The sequence below is a fragment of the Aedes aegypti genome, chromosome 2, assembly GCF_002204515.2.
Source record: "Aedes aegypti strain LVP_AGWG chromosome 2, AaegL5.0 Primary Assembly, whole genome shotgun sequence".
Classification (NCBI taxonomy): Eukaryota; Metazoa; Arthropoda; class Insecta; order Diptera; family Culicidae; genus Aedes; species Aedes aegypti.
Window position 1 is genome coordinate 301,655,572 of NC_035108.1, and position 18,884 is coordinate 301,674,455.

At 38.0% G+C, this 18,884-nt stretch overlaps 1 protein-coding gene across 3 annotated transcripts in view; it reads right to left on the reverse strand.

Annotated features, from left to right (window-relative positions):
- Positions 1 to 18,884, reverse strand: part of LOC5575679 — a 66,313-nt gene that overhangs the window by 16,659 nt on the left and 30,770 nt on the right. For all 3 annotated transcript variants that reach the window (XM_001655755.2, XM_021845533.1, XM_021845532.1), the window contains exons 3-7: positions 11,175 to 11,372; positions 11,010 to 11,105; positions 3,135 to 3,233; positions 2,944 to 3,075; positions 2,597 to 2,885 (exon numbers count right to left, since the gene is read on the reverse strand). In XM_001655755.2, the coding sequence (XP_001655805.1) occupies positions 2,597 to 2,885; positions 2,944 to 3,075; positions 3,135 to 3,233; positions 11,010 to 11,105; positions 11,175 to 11,372 (814 nt within the window). The remainder of the gene's footprint in view (positions 1 to 2,596; positions 2,886 to 2,943; positions 3,076 to 3,134; positions 3,234 to 11,009; positions 11,106 to 11,174; positions 11,373 to 18,884) is intronic.

Consider the following 18,884-nt stretch of genomic DNA (forward strand, 5'->3'; position numbering starts at 1 on the left):
CCTATACGAATTCCATCAGGAGTTTCTTCAAAGATTCCACCTGGAATTCCCCCATAGATTATATTTATCAGGAGTTTCTAATGAAATTGCATCAATATCTATTTTATAGATTTTATAAGGAGTTCATAAGGGATTCCATCAGGTTCTTCATCAGGAATCTTATCAGGAAAGGGTTTTTTACAGGAGTTCCTGTAGGGATTCCATGAGGAGTACTTCTAGAGATTCCATTAGAAGTTCCTTTAGAGATTCTCTCTTCTCCAGGAATTACATCAAAAGGTTTTCTACGGATTACACCAAGAGTACTTCTGGGGATTGCATCAGGAGTTCTTTTAGGAAATTCATCAAGATTGCCTCAGCAGTTCCCCTAAGTTTTCATCATTAGTTATTCTAGGGATTTCATCAGTAGTTCCTCCAGGGATCAGAAGTTGCCATAGTTCCTGAAAGAATTCATTATATGATTCCTGGAGTAATGCGTGATGGAGTCCTTGGAAATAACTCCTAGAAGAATTCCTAAAGCAATCTTAAAATAACTTGAGGAATCTTTTGAATCGATCTTTAAAGGAATCAGTGGAGGAAATTATGAATAATTTAGAAAAGAATCTTTGAGGGAATCTCTGGAAAAATGTCTGGATGTATATCTGAAGGTATGCCTTAGGGATTTTTCTCGAAGGAATTTGTGATTAAATCTGTGGATAAATTTCCAGAGGAATTACACTGCGGCACACGATTTCGTTTCATGCACCAAAATACCGCTATTTACTTAATTTAAGGTTGCTGAATCCACTGCCATTTTCAAAAATATCATAGCACGTCTAGTTTTTGAGATATTAGCTAATGTGATAGCATAATTTGACGATTTTAACCAACTTGCATGCAAGTTCACCAGCTTGTATGGCTATTTATTTGCTTAATTTACCACATAATTCAAAGTTTATGTGTTAAAAATGCTTATCAACAAAGTTCATAATATTAAGTATGTTTAAAGTTTATGTTTTGATTGTTAAAAAATGTATTGTATTTTACCATATAAGAGAAACGAAGAATTATGTATGGAGACTGCAAGCGTGTTGAAAAAGTCGGTTTAATCAAAATATAATCGCACAATTCAAATAAAATTATATCTTTTATAAAAGTTGAAGCTCTGTTTTGCATGCTTGGTAGATGAGATCACTAAAAAAATCATATGAATCATACTTAAAATTTCATGTAAACATCTATGAAACCAATGTTTTATATAACTTTGGCGACGTGTAGCTCAAAATTGTGACGTGCTGGAACATTTATGAAAACAGCATCAGATTCAGCAACCCCAAATCTACTCGAGACACATAATTTGATCCATGAGACACGCAAAAATGTCATTTTTGTAACGCTGTGTTATTGGTGAAATTTATGGTTGAATCCCAGCAATTTCTGGAAAAATTTCAAAACATAAGCATAAGCATTGATGACCGTACAATTCGTAGTTGCTACTCCGTGGTTAACCGGAATCAAAATCCCACATAGTATCAACAAAAGGAGCTTGGGAGTAGCATGCCATCTTCAATGTACAATTTCGAAGACTCCAAACTTAGTAATGTCAATAACATCGCTGACCACTTGCCCACGGCCATCTGGGAGGGAAAGGAATGTTAGTGTGACGTCCATTGTTACTAAAGACCGAGATCACCTCTGCATTTCCTTGGTTTTCATGGAAAGTAGTTTTGTTAGTGGGAAGGTTCATTAGCTACATGATCAGGATTCACCTTGGTAAGTGATGCGATTCATAAAGCCTCAATTCGAAAAAAGCTATCTATCAGTATGTCGACAATTTTAATGTCGAACTATTCAAAGGGCATTTTTAGAAATTGCAACAAATATATAGAATAATATGTGCGTATAGCTCATACATTTATAAAACTGAAATAAGAGCTTATGCCGACACTTACAGTGACGAAGCACCCATGATACAAATTTGTGTTATCACAAACATGGAACGATTACACAAGTGGATTCCACGTAAGTTTCCATATAAGAAAAAACGGGGAACATAAATAAATGATCAAAAATCGGGGGAAAATTTGAATTATTTCTTTGAAGGAACCTTGTAGGCTTGTCAGCTTGCCAAAGCCAAAAATCTAAACTTGCTTCACAAAACTTCAATCGCACTCCAAAATTTAGAAATAATTTCCAAAATAACTAGAAGAAACCACTAAGATATTCTAAATAGAATTTTCGAATGAATTTTTGAACCAAACAAAAGATTTCAACAAAAGTATTTTCAGCATCTGTGCTCTTGCAGTTCACAAATTAGGAGAACGAAAATTTTGTGCTACTGAGAACTCCTGGAAAATGGTTAGAAAGTCCAGCCACACAATCTGTAATCTGAGGATGATTTCATGCCATAAGAGTAAAAGGTATAACAATATCCGTATAAATGAACGCACCCAAAAGACGAAGGGAGGAACAAACGGGAAAACTTTTCCGGAATATCAACTCCAAAATTAGCAAATTAGATGAACCCAGATCAACCAGAAACTGCTGATGCAATTTCAATCGATACAAATACCTAAATAATGTGGTGGTAATAGTGTGCCCCTGAACCATCTACACTCACCTGGTATATATGGTTTCTGATTACACGTTGGTGTTACACTATCACCCGTTTCCGTTTTGTTATTATAGTTCCGATGATTCGTTAGCTCGGTCGCGTTAATGTTGTTATTATCGGTAGCAGCGGTAGTGTTGTTGGCGATATTCGTTAACTCGTTACTACAGATAGGACTGAGTTCGCGCTCCTCCAGGCACATGTCACTGTAGTCGTCGATCACGTGACGGTACTGGGAGGGGCATTTCGTTAGGGCCGCCAGGATCACGGCTTCGATGGAGCAAACGTAACCAATTATCTGAAATGAAGGTTATGGTGAGTGAGATCGTTTCCCGATTCCGGAAGCAAATCCTTACCGCTGATATGAACAATGTGTCCTTCGTGTGCTTTGGCACCCACATAAATTCCTCAGCAAAAAACACCATGTGTATTAGCAATGATGAACCAACGAGAAATAATAAACCGATTGTCAGGTACATCCATGCATTCTGGAAAGATGCTAGTGATTAATTTCACGAAATGGCCTTAGTTGAGATGCCATGCTTACCAATTTTCCCCAGTTGAAGGGAAACATTAACGCTATATGTGATATATCCAAAAATAGCATTAAACACGTTACTAACAGCGAGAACAGGGCGCAAAAGACCTAAAATTAAGAATTCAAGAGACAAGTTAGTGAAAATGTAGCTGATTTATTGAAGCAATTGAAGAACCTTATACTACGTAACCAATAGAATAATAAATGCAGCTGTTATTCCGTAAAATTGCGAATTGATAAATAGGATGCATATTTTCGTCATTCAGGCACCATTGGTTATTTATTTATTTGAAGGATCAAATAAGTAAGTAATCAAATGAAAATGGTGCCTGAACAACGTAAATGTGCCAGTTCTAATTTTTAAACGTGACTTTCTAAAATCTTATTTCACTTCAATTGGCCTCCGTATCAACCGGAACACTCTGATTTATGCTCTAAATCATCCGTGCGTGATAAAAATTTATTGAAATTTGTTTTTCTATGTACATTTTACCATCACTTCCCCTACCTCTTTCCTTTGGATAACCAGAACATACGCAGAAATTCTCCCTTACGCAGTCCTTCTCAGGTCATGGATGTTCCCGAAAATATAGGGGGAGATCCCCCAGTACCGGACACTTAAGCCACTAAATTCATAATTCGAAAAATATTGATTTTATGGACTCGTATTACCCATTTATGATAAATATTATCATTTTTATAGTGTACAAAAATAAATTTGAAAATATAAATACGAATTATGACAATGCATTTTGATGATGTATTTTAGTATCAAATTGATCGATCTTGAAAGGTGGCACCCAATACCGGACACGATCTGGAAATGCCTCGAATTCTGCAAATATGAACATCATTGAATGTGTACACTATAGGAATAGTTTATAATTACCAGTTCAATGCATTTGCAACATTAACAAGAATAATTTGCGTTTTTCTTAGTTTGAAAGATGCCTATCAAATACCTCTTCCATATATGATGAAAAATAGCACATTTTACGATGTTGTTCTGAATGTTCATTCTTTTTAATTTTATTGCATGTTTGATACCATGCTCGACGGAACCCATGAAATATGAAAGTATTTTGAGACACTGGTGCAAAAATTACAAAGATATCATATAACAAATCAAGCTGTCCGAAACTGAGGGACAGGAGGTGCTTATCTAAAATTGTAATTTGTCCATATTTAGTTCAATTATGGTACAAAATACATTCATGCTATCAAATAAGGATTATGTTCGATCATGCTTGCGTGATCCAAAGTATTTTTTCATATTCAAAATAATTACTAAATAGGCTCAAAATTAAGAGAATACGTCAATTTTTTAAAGATTTTCAAACTTTTCTACTTTTTTAAAAAGGCATGCATATTTCAAGGATGTGTTATTCTACGCAAACATTAGTCTACATAATAGCTTTCTTTTCTACTAATACACCATCTTGATTGGACCGTGATTTCTCAATGTTTCGACTTTGTCCGGTATTGGGTGCTGTCCGGCACTGGGGGATCTCCCCCTATGCATAGATTCGGGCACGCAGTCTACAGACTTTGGCACTTTACACTTTATACGATACTACTTCGTCAGCGATGTGTTTGCAGGAGTATACTAACTCCTCGGTCGAGTACAAGGACGAGTAGCACCGATCGTAACGAATCACTAATATCATAAGACCGACCTCGGCATCCAACGTGTCAAACTAAAGAGCTCGAAAGCAAACAAATTTTCAGCAACAGCTGCAGAAGACAAAGCTTGATCAGCAAGCACAGAAGTGCCCAGTAGAAGTCAAACGTAGAACGCGTAGTGTGAACGAGTTTCAGAAATATCCTCGCGAGATGTGATTGGTGATGGTTAACGACGAAAACAAATTAATTGATTCGATGAAGAGTGCCAGAGAGTGACTCTGTCAAGTAGTTTTCAAGATACGTTCGAAACAACAAACTGGATCTTGGGCGTGATGATCGATAATCCTGGTCAGTCGCACAGATGGATCGGCAAAAGGCTTGGAATCCACCATTCCACCGTGTCCCGCGTTGTGAAGATGTTCCAGGAGACGAAGACCATCGAGCGGCGCGCTGCAAGCGACCGAAAATCGAAAACGGAACACCCAAAGAAGGCGCGGTATATAAGGCTGTACTTTAAGAATAACCCTTACCCGAGACGTGGCCAAAAAGGTCAATTCGTCGAAGTGGTTTGTCCAGCAAACGATGAAGTGGGCTGCGTTACGTGTTTTTAAGGTCAGGAAGGTGCCAAACCGGACTGACAAGCAAAACATGGTGGCCGAATTGCGTGCGCGCAAGGTGTACCGTGAGTGTCTGGTCAGGTCAGGACGACGAGACATACATCGAGGCGGACACCAAACAAATCCCCGGTGTCGAGTTTTTTGTCGGTCGTCCCGCATGGAGATTCCGGAAAAGTTCCGGAAGAGAAAGATGGACAAACTCGCGAAGAAGTACTTATTGTAGCAGGTGATCTGCGAGTGCGAACGGTACAGCAAGCCGTTCGTTACAACCGGCACCATAAACGGGCAGATTTATCGAGAGGATTGCTTGCAGAAGCGCTTGCTGCCCTTCCTTTGCTCTCACCGTGGTTCCACGCTGTTCTGGCCGAATCTCGCTTAGTGCCATTTCGCCAAACCTGTAATGGATTGGTACGAAACAAAGGGCGTTAATGTGGTCTCGAAGGAGGCGCACCCGCCAAATACACCAGAACTTCGTCCGATCGAAAAGTGTTGGGCGATAATGAAGAAGAAGTTGAAGAAAAGTGGGAAAACATTAAAAACCGATGAAGCTTTGAAGAAAAACTGGGAGAAATTGTGTAAGAAATATGGGCAAAGCCTCGCCCAAGATCTCATGAGCAGTGTTAAGAGAAATGTACGAGCATTCAACTTGGGGGATAAAATCCAATAAATTAATTATGCCAAAACATAGCTAATATATAGTTATTTAATCCCTGAAAATTTGAAAGCATCGATTTAAAAAGAATTTTTGGTGATCATTTTTGTGTGTCTCTTGTTTCTCGATTCCAGTCTTTATTACGCAACTTTAGTTTGGTACATTCTTAAGTTGAGTGTACTATACTCAAAACATTGAAACTTGTACTAAGCCAAGGGAACATTTTTGTGGTTATATCCTCCGTGTAGATCATCAGGAATGTCTTCTTGAACTCATGAACTCCTTAGAGTATAGGTATTCATATTCATAGAGGTAATCAGTAGGGTAGTTCAAAAAGTAATTTTGCTCCACACCGCTCTTTCGATTAAATAGTAAATTTTGAGTATCCTCCGAAAGCTTGAGCTTATGTGGATGAAAACTGAGATTGCACAAGCCCCTCAAAGTTTGGATGGGTATTACTATGGGAAAAACAACCAATTCATACAATCGGTCATAGTGTTTGCCCACGTGCTCTTGAGGGTTGGTACAATGCTGATGCTGTCAATAGCTGTCAATTACCAATTACTGAGACGTCCGATTTGAATACGGTCTTCGGCAAAGTTGTAGCTGGCAAATGTATCAGTGTTAATCTAACCCTCAAAAGCACATAGGCAAACAATAGAACCGATTGAATGAATTGCATGCTTTTCCCGTAGCAACAAACGTAACCAGTAATCTCTTGACGATAAACCAACAAGGTTTACACTCTTATGGGTTCATTATATTATAGTAAACCTAGTTAAACATTTTCCGGCAACCATTGAATTCCTTAGAGTTGAAACTTTCAGATCTACAAGCGTAGCTTGTAACGTTTCTGTTACTAATGGATAAGATTCATAGCCATACAGGCTCAATAAAAATGTCCTACTTAGCAGAGTGTCGTATTTCTCATGTATACCTGAATGAGCTAGTGTGCCATGCGATATTCCATATCGCATCTCACAGATTATGTGAGGCACGAGATTCATATAGGTACAAAATATATCTTAGTGAGCAAGTCTCATGAGACGTCTCGTGAGGCTCGTCACATGCGCTTACTAGGAGTACTTCCATGCAGTTATGTTTGCCTGGTAAAATAGCCCCACGGAAGCATACGGCTTCGGTCTATGACTATGCTTCTTTGGTGATAAACACAAGTGCTAGAATCCTAACAGCGTTGAATGTAAATGTGACATGTCAGACCTTTCAAACTGATTGCGGGCAGTTTAATCCATGGTTTACACACTAAACACACTACGGTGAATTTCACCGTAATCTCAACAGCTGAACAGTTCGGTGAAATCAAACACCGTATTTCGTCGGAATTTAACGGATTACGGGAATTTTTTACCGAATGCTGTAAAAATTTACCGTACTCCGTTAATTTATTTCACCGAACTGTTCAGCTGTTGAGATTTAACAGGAATCCGTAAAATAAGTTATTGAGCATTTTGCCCCTTATTAGACTACTGTGCAGATTTTTTTGCACAGTGAACATTTGCACACCTCACACATTAATTTGGCAGCATACTTGGATACTAACTTTTTTCGTCTTTGTTTTGATTTTGTGTGCCAAAAATTGACTCATCCACCGGTGCACACTGAGGCAGAATCGAAAAAACGCGGAAACAACCTGTAGTTCTTCGGAATGAAGAGATAGACGTTTGATGTCTTCTGCGAAAATGATCCTTCCAATAAGGCCGATGTTTTGACATAAAGTCATATTTTTTAGTGTTAAATAAATGACTCAAATACCATTTCGGCCAAATGGCAGTTTAGGTGTATGGTTTCTTCGGCAAAGTTGATCGTTATTTTATGCTGAAAATAATTGCTGAAGACGTCATATTTGCAACGCCTACTATTTTTTGAAATATTGACACTTTAAAAAAATGTACTCAAAACCGAAATAGTTGAGTTTTGCTTGTAAATTTTCAATTAAAATACCATATATCGCCTATGACTATGTGATTAACTAACATAAAGCAGGTCTGGTGAAAATTTGATCGTAGAAATTCGATTTTGTTTGATTTTTTTAGTAAAATTTAAAAAAAAGGAATATTGCGTATAGGCCATCCTTGCGATCGGGCAAGTTCGGGCAGGTTTTTTCATCGCCATCCACTTACGAAAGGTCAGAACTATCAAAATTTTGTTTGTTTCTCAAAAATAGTAGGCTTTGGAAATTTGACGCATAGGGCATTTTTGCGAATAGCAAGCATACAAGCAATGTAAAAAGCAAATGATTAAGTACATTTAGCTATAAGTAAACCGCAAGAATGTTCATGATTATGTTGAACTTTTGTTTTTACTGTAAAACTGTTACATTGTCATGTAAAATAATTTTGAACTTTTTTATAGGCTTAGCATACTTTCAGATCGCATAGAAAAAATATATTAAATATCATATCCTTGAAAAAATTAGACATGAATGTTCTGACCTTTTGTAAGTGGATGGCGATGAAAACACCTGCCCGAACTTGCCCGATCGCAAGAATGGCCTATACGCAATATTCCTGTTTTTTGGGAATTTTACTAAAAAAAATCAAACAAATTTTTATTTTAACCACCAATTTTTCACCAGAACTGCTTTATGTTAGTTATTCACATAGTCATAGACGATATATGGTATTTTAATTGAAAAATACAAGCAAAACTCAAATATTTCGGTTTTAAGTACATTTTTTTTAAGTGTCAATATTTCAAAAAAATAGTAGGCGTTGCAAATTTGACGTCTTCACCAATTATTTTCAGCATAAAATAACGATCAACTTTGCCGAAGAAACCATAACCTAAACTACCATTTGGCCGAAATGGCATTTTAGTCATTTATGCGAATAACACTATGAAATATGACTTTATGTCAAAACATCGGCCTTATTGGAAGGATCATTTTCGCAGAAGACATCAAACGTCTATCTCTACATTCCGAAGAACTACAGGTTGTTTCCGCGTTTTTTCGATTCTGCCCCAGTGTGCGGTGGATTAAATTCATTCAGTCAATGAATGGTAATGATCGGAGCCAGAAACAATGGTACAGTGCCCAGTGCAGAATGACGAGTTAAGTTCGTTTCTCAACGTGGAGTACTTGGGTGAACCGTTAGAGAACGAAGTAGATCAAGTTGCTAAAAGTTCTTCCGTTAACAGGAATGCTGAACCACTAAACGATTACGTACTGAATCTTGGGGACACAGATCTGATGACTAAATTTTTTTGGATCCAACAAACAATATCTTCTCGAAGGAAAAACTTCCCAATGAACTTTACAGCTGCTGGCTACTGGCCGTTTGAGCTTTCAAAGACCATACAAAAGGAGTAATGTAAAATAAGTCTGCTAGTGGTGTGTAGCTCTCAATACGATGGAGACTTTTTTACCTCAATGCTAATTGCTTTCTAACAAACATAACCATAAAGAAACTTTCATGCAATTTATTTGACTGGTTTGAATTATTCTGAAACGTCAATAGCTTTAAAACCATACGCCTTCTAAGTTAGTGGGTGTGCAAATTGTATCACGCACATGATTAATTTCTCTAGAATCTAAAAATTCGTGGAATAGTCAATACGTGTGTAACCACTTTTCTTTGCTTTTGAATCTTTTGCCTGCGGGTTTCAAATGCGCTGTCACATTGAGATTTTCTCATGAGATGGCGCATGAGCCAGTGCAGATGTGATTGTTTGAGCAAGTACATTGCTACATGAGGTCTAAAAAAATGTGTCTCACCATAGCACGTGCTCAAGCACGCGGATATTTTTGTGCGCTCATGGCAAGCTGATCACAAGCTCTTGATATGAAGCGCGTATACATATGTCTGCTACTTAGTTTCGAAATCAATGATTGTTTACGGTTGTCCAAAAACTTCTGTAATTGAAGACCTTTGTATATACATGCCATTATTATCATTTAAATCTTTCGAGCCGAAGCTTATGGTCCTTTAACCAAACCAGTAATCTTTCTGGAGCAATAAAACAAGTTTTTGCTCGAACAGACTCAATAAAATATGTTTTATCAAGTTTTGACATCTAGAACTGTGTGCGGTTATCCATACATTTGTTTGAGTGAAAGCCTTCGTATCTATAGGCGTAACCAGATATCTATCGGAGACTTACAAACATATTCCATCAAATTTGAAGGTCAACGGTTTTCTGAAGTTATCCAAGAAAACAATACTTGATAGAACCTATTATTGTAGTTTGCAAGGTTCTGAAACGGCACTTATGACCTATACTCCAAGTAGTAATTGTGCAACCTTAAACAGTTGTTGAACTCAAATCTTGGTAGAGTATAATTATGTAAGTATGTATAGGTATCAACCTTGTTGTGCAATCTTCAAAAGATTACTAGTTATACTTGTAGATCTGAAGCCCTGTACTCAAAGAAGTTCTTGCATAATCTTGTTCATGAACCTATTTGTGTAAAGTGTCCTTTCGGTTTTGAAAATTTTACCGTTCATATTTGGTAAAACATTGAATTTCATTGTTCTAAAGTTTTTCTTGTAACTGAACGCCACAAACACGTTGGCCGTGCGCAGTGAAAGAGCATCGCTAAACATTCGAAGCATCTGGATAAGTATTCCCCAAGAATGATGAAGATGGATGCGTCCGGTAATGACGTAACTCAAGTAACATTAGTAGCTGGACAACCGTTTATTCAGCTAAAATCTGCTTGAGAGTAATTTGTTCAGCTCTTATTCCACCAAAATGTTTGTTGGGAAATCTACTGAGATATAAGGTAGGCAACTTCATCAGAGTAAAGTTAGAAAACATCGGTAAGCAATCTTCTCCGCTTTTGAAGCGATCAAGAGAGGTAGAACAATATGACTTGATAATTCTCTGACCAAACCAGTCGACAAAGCGAGTAATATAATATATTAATTTTTCGCGAAGGGTTATCACATTATCTCATTATCATTATCCAATACATTCATTTTTCCAGTCAACGCTTATAAAACCCTTAAATCATCTCAAGCACATACTTACCATTAACCTCAACCGCCCGATCAATGGCAGTAAAAATAGTCCTACTTGTACGGTACCAGCCGAACATTCACAAGCAAGACAGGCTGCTGATGATATCTAAAATCAAGGGAAAATCTCTTTAGATGAAAGCGCTACTTGTAGCTATAATCAGTTGCGTCAGCTTACCACCAGCAATATCCTCACGATGCCCGTAGGACTGGTAAGATGTGAGGCGTCGCAGTGCAGCGCAACGCCCCACGGTAGCGGTGTATTCCCTATCCTTTGACGATAATGTACATGCGAGTCCCAGGATGTGCAGGTGCCCAACGGTGATTCGAGCGAGATTGAAAGCTCACCAGCTCTGCTGCCAGCTATCTCGAAATCCTGTGCAGAACGAAAAGAAATCATCAAATACTGTTATTAGTTTAAACTCTTACATTATTCCAAACAAAGAAAAAACGCACTCGATTTGTTCGAGCGATATTGGCAAAATCTTTTTTTTGTTGTCCAAAATGACATTTGTCAAACGTGACCTGGTGCTCTTATTTCTGAAAAAGTTCAAAAATTCAATTGTAGCACGTACACTACCCACCATAAGTATGGAATCGCATCACTTAGTATTGCAACACCCCAGTTGAATATTGCAGCACCCCAAAAAGTTTAGCATCACCTAAGCACTACCATATTAATGATGCAGTACCTCGGAATCCTTACTTTCTACGAGGTTGCGGTCTTCAGCAAAGTTTTCCAGCAGCCTTATGGATGGCATTTTTGATGCGCAATTTTGCCGCTACGTGGCGCTAGTACACATGTAGTTCGATCATATTCTAGCAGGTTCTAGCTCATGGTCCCGACCACCTAGAAAGTTCCTATCTTCAGCCAAGTTGTTAAAACACTAGAGAGAAATTTGAGTCAGCACTGTTTAGTAAGCAATTTTGCCGCTTTGTGGCGCTAGTGTACATGTAAATATGGTCATCTTTTAGAAGGCTCTAGCACATGATCCTGGTTCAGAAGCTTAAAAGCAATTTGAGGTAGTACTGCTAAGTAAGCAACTGCGTCGCTACGTGGCGGTAGTGTACATTTAAATTTGGACATATTCTAGGAGGCTCTAGCTTATGATCCCGACCACCTAAAAAGTTCGTGTTTTAAGCAAAGTTGTATAGAAGCTTGAAAGCAATTTGACGCGGCACTGTTTAGTCAGAAATTTCGCTGCTATGTGGCGCCAGTGTGCATATTAATATGATCAAGTTTAAGATGGCTCCAGCTCATGATCCTGGCCACCTAGAAAGTTCGTGTTTTAAGCAAATTTGTTCAGAAGCTTGGAAGAAGTTTGAGGCAACATTGTTTGGTTAACAAGTTTGCCATTACGTGGAGCTAGTGTGCATGTAAATTTGGTCATATTCCAGTTGAGTCTAGTTCGTAATCCTGTCCACATAGAAAGTTCGTGTCTTCAGAAAAGTTAGCGTTAGCGTTAGCGTAGTTACGGTATACTTCGTAGATTGGATACAAGCAACATTCATGTTTCTGTTTAATAATCTCATCCTGACTGCTTTCAGGAACAAGGCAGGGGAGTATACCTTGTTCTAATGATAAACAAGAATACTAAAAGCATGAACATCGCTATTCCCGGCCACGCCCATTTTTACCTAACTAGGGATAGGGGAAGGAAATGTTGATGTAGCACTTACTTGATGAGAGGACACCGACTCAGGGACACCCTCATAAGTGCTACAGAGTTGGAGGTTGGGGGAGGTATATGATCAGGATTCGCCTAGAAAGCTGGCGATAGACGGTGAGCATTTGTTGTTAAGTGTTTTCAATTTAATCTTTTGGATGCCGGCACTCAAAAAAGAGAATAGTTTATTTATTGTATAAATAGTATTTCGCGTAATGCTTGTCGATTGTACAGTAATATTTCTTGCTCGATAGCCAGTAAAAAGCAAAACCGATCCCTCCAGGGTCATCGGATTGTAAAACCCAAACATTTAAAACCGCTTGTAAAAAAAATAATTAATAAAAATCCGGCGGTACGGTATTCTTGGATATACGAAAAAAGAAAGAAAGCGCGTTCGTACTAAACACCCGAGGATAACACAGTCTGTTTTTCTGCTCAGAATTCTACGTTCCAGGGTCATCGAACGGTTAAAAAGCACCCACAACCGATTGTTAGCTGCGTAACACCCGCCTGGATAGAACGCGCAATCTGATCATAAAAAAACACACTTTTTCCGTCCAAGAAACGACCTGAACTTCCACGACACGAAAAAATACGGTCCGGAAGACTCACATAAGGAAAACTATCAAACTGGAACAAACTCACCGGATTGATTCACTCCAATGTGTTGCCGGTAACTTCCGGATGGTTCGTTGAGCTTGGGGCAGTACAGTCACAGTACCGAGGACAAAAGTTAACGAAATCACTTTTTCATTCTTCACTTTTCACTGTTACATTTCATGAGATTTTGACGATAAAATTCACTTATTATTACAAAAAAGAATCTCAGCTTTACTTGAATCAGCCTTTTTGAATTTTCAGTTCGTGTCTTCAGCAAAGTTAATCAGAAACTTGAAAATAATTTTAGACAGCTGTTGTGATTGCGATTTTGCCGCTACGTGGCGTTAGCCATATTCTACAAGGCTTTATCTCATGATCCTGGCCACCTATAAAGTTCGTATCATCAGCAAAGTTGTTCAGAAACTTGAAACAGTTTGGGACATATTTTTTTAGTTAGCAATTTTGCAACTACGTGGCGCTAGTGTGCATGTCAATTGCCCATATTCTAGAAAGCTCTAGCTTATGATGAAATTGATCAGAACAATTTTGATGAAGACATGAACCAAACAGAGCTGCCCCAAAATCCTCCAATATCTTAAGCTAATCCAACTGAAATTGAAACCGTTTTTTAATCTAAGGTACCGCGGGGCAAGTGGGAACGAAAAAAACGATAGTTCAAACAAATTGTTCAATAAAATTTTCAAATGTCAATATTTTTCAAATCCAACAACACAATCACGTTTTGGCAACATATTTGCTGGTGTGTGCATGAAACTAATCGAATAATTTCGAAATTGTGAAAACCTTGGAAGAAAGTTTTAGAATGAGCCAATGGACGCAGTTACCTCGCTAAGCGGGGCAAGTGGGACACATCCAGTTTCATGCGTCAATCCACATCAGTAAGTCAACCAGTACAATAATAGGATTGATAAGTCATAGATTTTTAATTTTAAGTACATATTGGATGTACATAAGGAATCGACCATAAAATACGTTACGTTTTAGAAAGAAACCCTTTATTTAATAGTATGTCGCCTCACATTTAATATTAACTGAAAATTCCTCAATAAAAGCGTACAGAGGAATTAAAAATGTTCAAAATATATCATTTATAAGTTGTTAATTAAAATGTAGCACATAAACATTCAATAATTGACGAAATTATAAATATGTTTTGTTATTATTTATATGCATGGCAGAAAACCACCTTATGGGATGGAATTGTTTTCCATCACTACTTAATTTGGTAGAAATAACAAATAAAGTTCAAATAACATAGAAAAGTAATCGCTCTCATGATGCATTTCAAATTTCAGCTGTGTGTTTGTTCAATTTTGAAGTCGTATTTCAAAAATAAAAAAAAATAATTAAAAAATAAAGAATAATAACACTTTTCTTCTCCCTCTTATGCAATTACGTAGTTTGAGGTTGATCTTTTTTGATAAAAATCACTTGTTTGAATGTTTAAGTGCTACTCTCTAGCAAAATGTATGAAACGTGTACGAAAAGTTTTGATTCTGGTTTTTGTTTTGATAGGTCCCACTTACCCCAGGTACAAATATATTTTGGGGTAAGATAGACCATCGAAAATTTCATATGAAATGAAAACAAAATACTGGTTTATCGTTAGCAGCTTGTAATAATACTAAAAATTATAGCTTATTGATGGAAATTCGATTTAAAACACATTTATTTTTTGCGAGTCAATGCAAGACGTGAAACGTGTCACAATTTGTCATGCAAGTTGAAAATGGCGCTGAACTGACAACTGGTACATGAACCACATGGTAATAAAAATAACAATATGTTTAGTACTAAATACATTCCTTGTCATTGTATCTTCAACTTTCTAGAAGAATACCCCCATGAAAAACTTTTCCTAGTTGAGCTATGACGAAACGCCCCACTTACCCCGGATTCTCACTTGCCCCGGGGTACCTTATAAAACTAGCGTTTTTTGAATGATTGACACTTTGAAATGTTTACTTAATTATACAGTAGGGCGATTCAAAATTTAAAAATGATTGGAAATTCAATCTCACATATCTTCCTTACCATCCTTACCATAAAAATAGTGTTCTGTCAAATTTTCAGCTTTTTCTTAAGTGATTTAAAGGTGGCCCAAAGACAATGTGGGTTTGTATAGAAATTGCTATGCTGTCTACCGGCAATCATGTACTTTGTTTCACTGGTATTGACAGTGAGTCCAATCCTCGCCTCTTCTACGACTTGACGATCAATTTCGATTATAAGGATATAATCCGCAAACCCCAGGAGCATATGCGACCGGATGACAATGGTCTCTTCTTCGAGAGCAATGTTGAACAAAAGGTTTGAAAGCGCATCTCCTTGCTTCAATCCATCTAAGGTTACGAAGGAGGTCAAAATCTTATCCGCAACCCGCACACTTGGTTTCGATCCATCTAAGGTTACGAAGGAGGTCAAAATCTTATCCGCAACCCGCACACTTGGTTTCGATCCATCTAACGTTGTTAGTCTAATCAGTTTCGTCGGAAAACCGTGGTCTATCATTACCTGCAATAACTCATTACTCTTTACTGAATCATACGCCACCTTAAAATCAATGAACAGATGGTGAGTCTGCAAGTTGTATTTCTAGAACATATCAAGGATTTGTCTCAAGGTAAACGTTTGATCCCTCGTTGATAGGTTGACAACTAGCTTTATTTTGTACGCAGAATTGAGGAGCGTTCTTCTTCTTTCTGGCGTTACGTCCCCACTGGGACAGAGCCTGCTTCTCAGCTCAATGTTCTTATGAGCACTTCCACAGTTATTAACTGAGAGCTTACTATGCCAATGACCATTTTTGCATGTGTATATCGTGTGGCAGGTACGAAGATACTCTATGCCCTGGGAAGTCGAGAAAATTTCCTTTACGAAAAGATCCTCGACCGGTGGGATTCGAACCCACGACCCTCAGCTTGGTCATGTTGAATAGCTGCGCGTTTACCGCTACGGCTATCTGGGCCCCTCACGTTATTCCTCGGTAATTAGCGCCCTCCAGTCTGTGTCCCTTCTTATACAGGTAGGGGCAGGTGAGGCCTTCCAGCCACCTAGCAGGTAATTCTTCCTCCCATATTCTTATCAGAGTACGATACAGTATTTCGTACAGATGCTCACTACCGTGCTTGAAAAGTTCGGCCGGGAGCTCGTCTTTTCCAGCAGCCTTACAGTTCTTCAACTCCTCGATCGCTCTTCTAACCTCCTCTAGCTTCGAGGGCTCCGCAGATTGTCCATCGTTGCTGATGGTTAATCTGTTCTCAGACGCGCTCGTGTTCTCTCCGTTCAACAAATGCTCAAAGTGCTCAAACGGCGCTGTCGCCTCAGTAATGATATCTTCTTCATACTGCTTTTTCTTTCGGTTGTGAATTCTTTTCTCGATTGCTCTCACTTTCTTATACTGCTCTCTATTCTTCTCTATGACATCCGGCTTCTGGTAACATTATTCTCATCCGTCACATTCTGGCACTCCTTTTCAAATCCTGTAAACTCCCCAGAGCTACAACAAATTGAAAGATTTTTAGCCATCGTGGCGCAAAATCACGTAAAAATAAAAGATGAGACAAATAATGAGAAAGGTTTTGCGAAAAAGAGGGGATATATTCCAAAACTGTAACTAACAGCACTGATACTCGATTTTTAAGGTCATATAACTCGCAAAACTCAATATATAAAGCAAAAGAATGGCCAGCCAATTTTCATGTAGTAAAATTATCTATAATTTTGCCCAAAACACTGTTGCTGTATTTTCACTTTTGTGATGACGGCTATTCCGTGATTGACCAGAATAAAAGAAGTTGCACAAGGAACCAAACGATGTAGCTTGGGAATAGCTTTCAATCTTCAATGTACACTATCGAGAAGCCAAAACATTAAAAAGTCAATAACGGCGCCGGCCACATCCTTACGGTCATCGGGGAAGGGAAGGAATGTTAGTGTGACATCCAATTTTACTAGAGACTGAGATCACCTCTGCATCCAGTGAATCAATTGTCACCCAACCCGCAGCAACATAGACATTGTCATCTCCTATTCTTGTTGCAACAATTTAATTCTGCAACAACAGTTTGAATATGACAATGATCGATCACCACGTGCGCAGCGATTTTCTGGGCTTCGCATTGCAATTTTCGAGCTCTTTCTTCGTGTTGGTAAACATTGACACATTATGAAACAGCATTTATAGAACAAATTTGGTTTTGTGTTTAAGATAACTGAGTGATTTTCATGACAATTTTGCTTTTGATTGTATTCCAATCCCCACAAGTTAGGACGAACGGTTGTGATAAAGCTTGCTGTTTTGTTTGTTTTTCATCTGTTTCGATGACAATGGGTGATATGAATAAAAAACATTGAACTTTACTACATGTAGCATCTACTCAAAAACAAAATCCACAAAGTTTACTACACTTTTGGTATGAATAAAAAACTTTTCGAACATGTAGTACTTACTACTTTCGAACATGAGCGGTGACTGAAGCTGCACGTTAAGAAATTTCCATTCAGAATGCAGAGTGATTCTGCACGTAAAGAACAATCTATTCAGAGTGATGCTTAAAATTAATACAATCACGCATATGAAGGAAATGCATGGAATCTAATCGATTAAGCGACAATTTGCACACAATCATGAAGGTACTGCAAGGGGTGGATCACTTGTTCAATGCACATTGGATGTACATCTGTTTGCATCAAATGCATTTTTTGGACGTTCACATCAACTTAGCCCTGGCCCGTTGTTGCCATATAGCAACGCGCCATTGTTTGTTGTGGAAGTCTTGAAACTGTTTCTAACAAAAACAAGCTTTCTCTGATACTATGCAATTAATCGCAAACTTTATTTGTTTCAGGTTATCAAGCAGCTGTTTAAAACTGTAAATATATAAAATTGGAAATAGAAGCCCGACTGATGGCGCTCAGGAATCTTTGAGCCATTGGGCATCTGATTTTTGAGGATATAATACATTTGTTCAAGGAAGATCACGGCGAACAATATAGGGGATAAAATAATGGCTTATCAGAAATAAATTGTCCTTCGCTCTCATAAAAGCAGTGCCCTTTAAAATCAGGATTGATTGGAACATCCTATCCGATCAACCAAAGGTATATGCTTCCAATCCGAACCTAAATGAAAATCTTTAAACATTGACCACATCCAGGGTCTTCCGGAGATCCCGAACAACTGTTGTTGTTGAGGTGTGGTTTAGTAAAGTGAAAAATATTATAATAAAAAGGTTCGAGTCTTCGTCAATTCAATTTATTTCATGACCTTGCAATCATCCTTCCATAATCCACAATCGTTTTAAAAAATATCGTAACACAGCCTTTTTTAATCCTAAACAGACATACAGCTACCCCTTCAATCTGCCGTCTAGGAATTATAAGCTTCGAAAAGAAAACTATTTACTATCATGGACAGGTTTGCTTCCTCGTTGAGCACGCCAACAATCTGCTAATGTGTTTCGCGCTCCCCCGTAGCCGGGGTCCACCTTGTCGTCAGCCTTATTGTCTAAGAGGGGATTTGAAGATTTTTAAAAATAATTAGGTATCCAAATGACGGTATCCAAAACTGATACAAGGTACTTGCTGAAAACCACGTT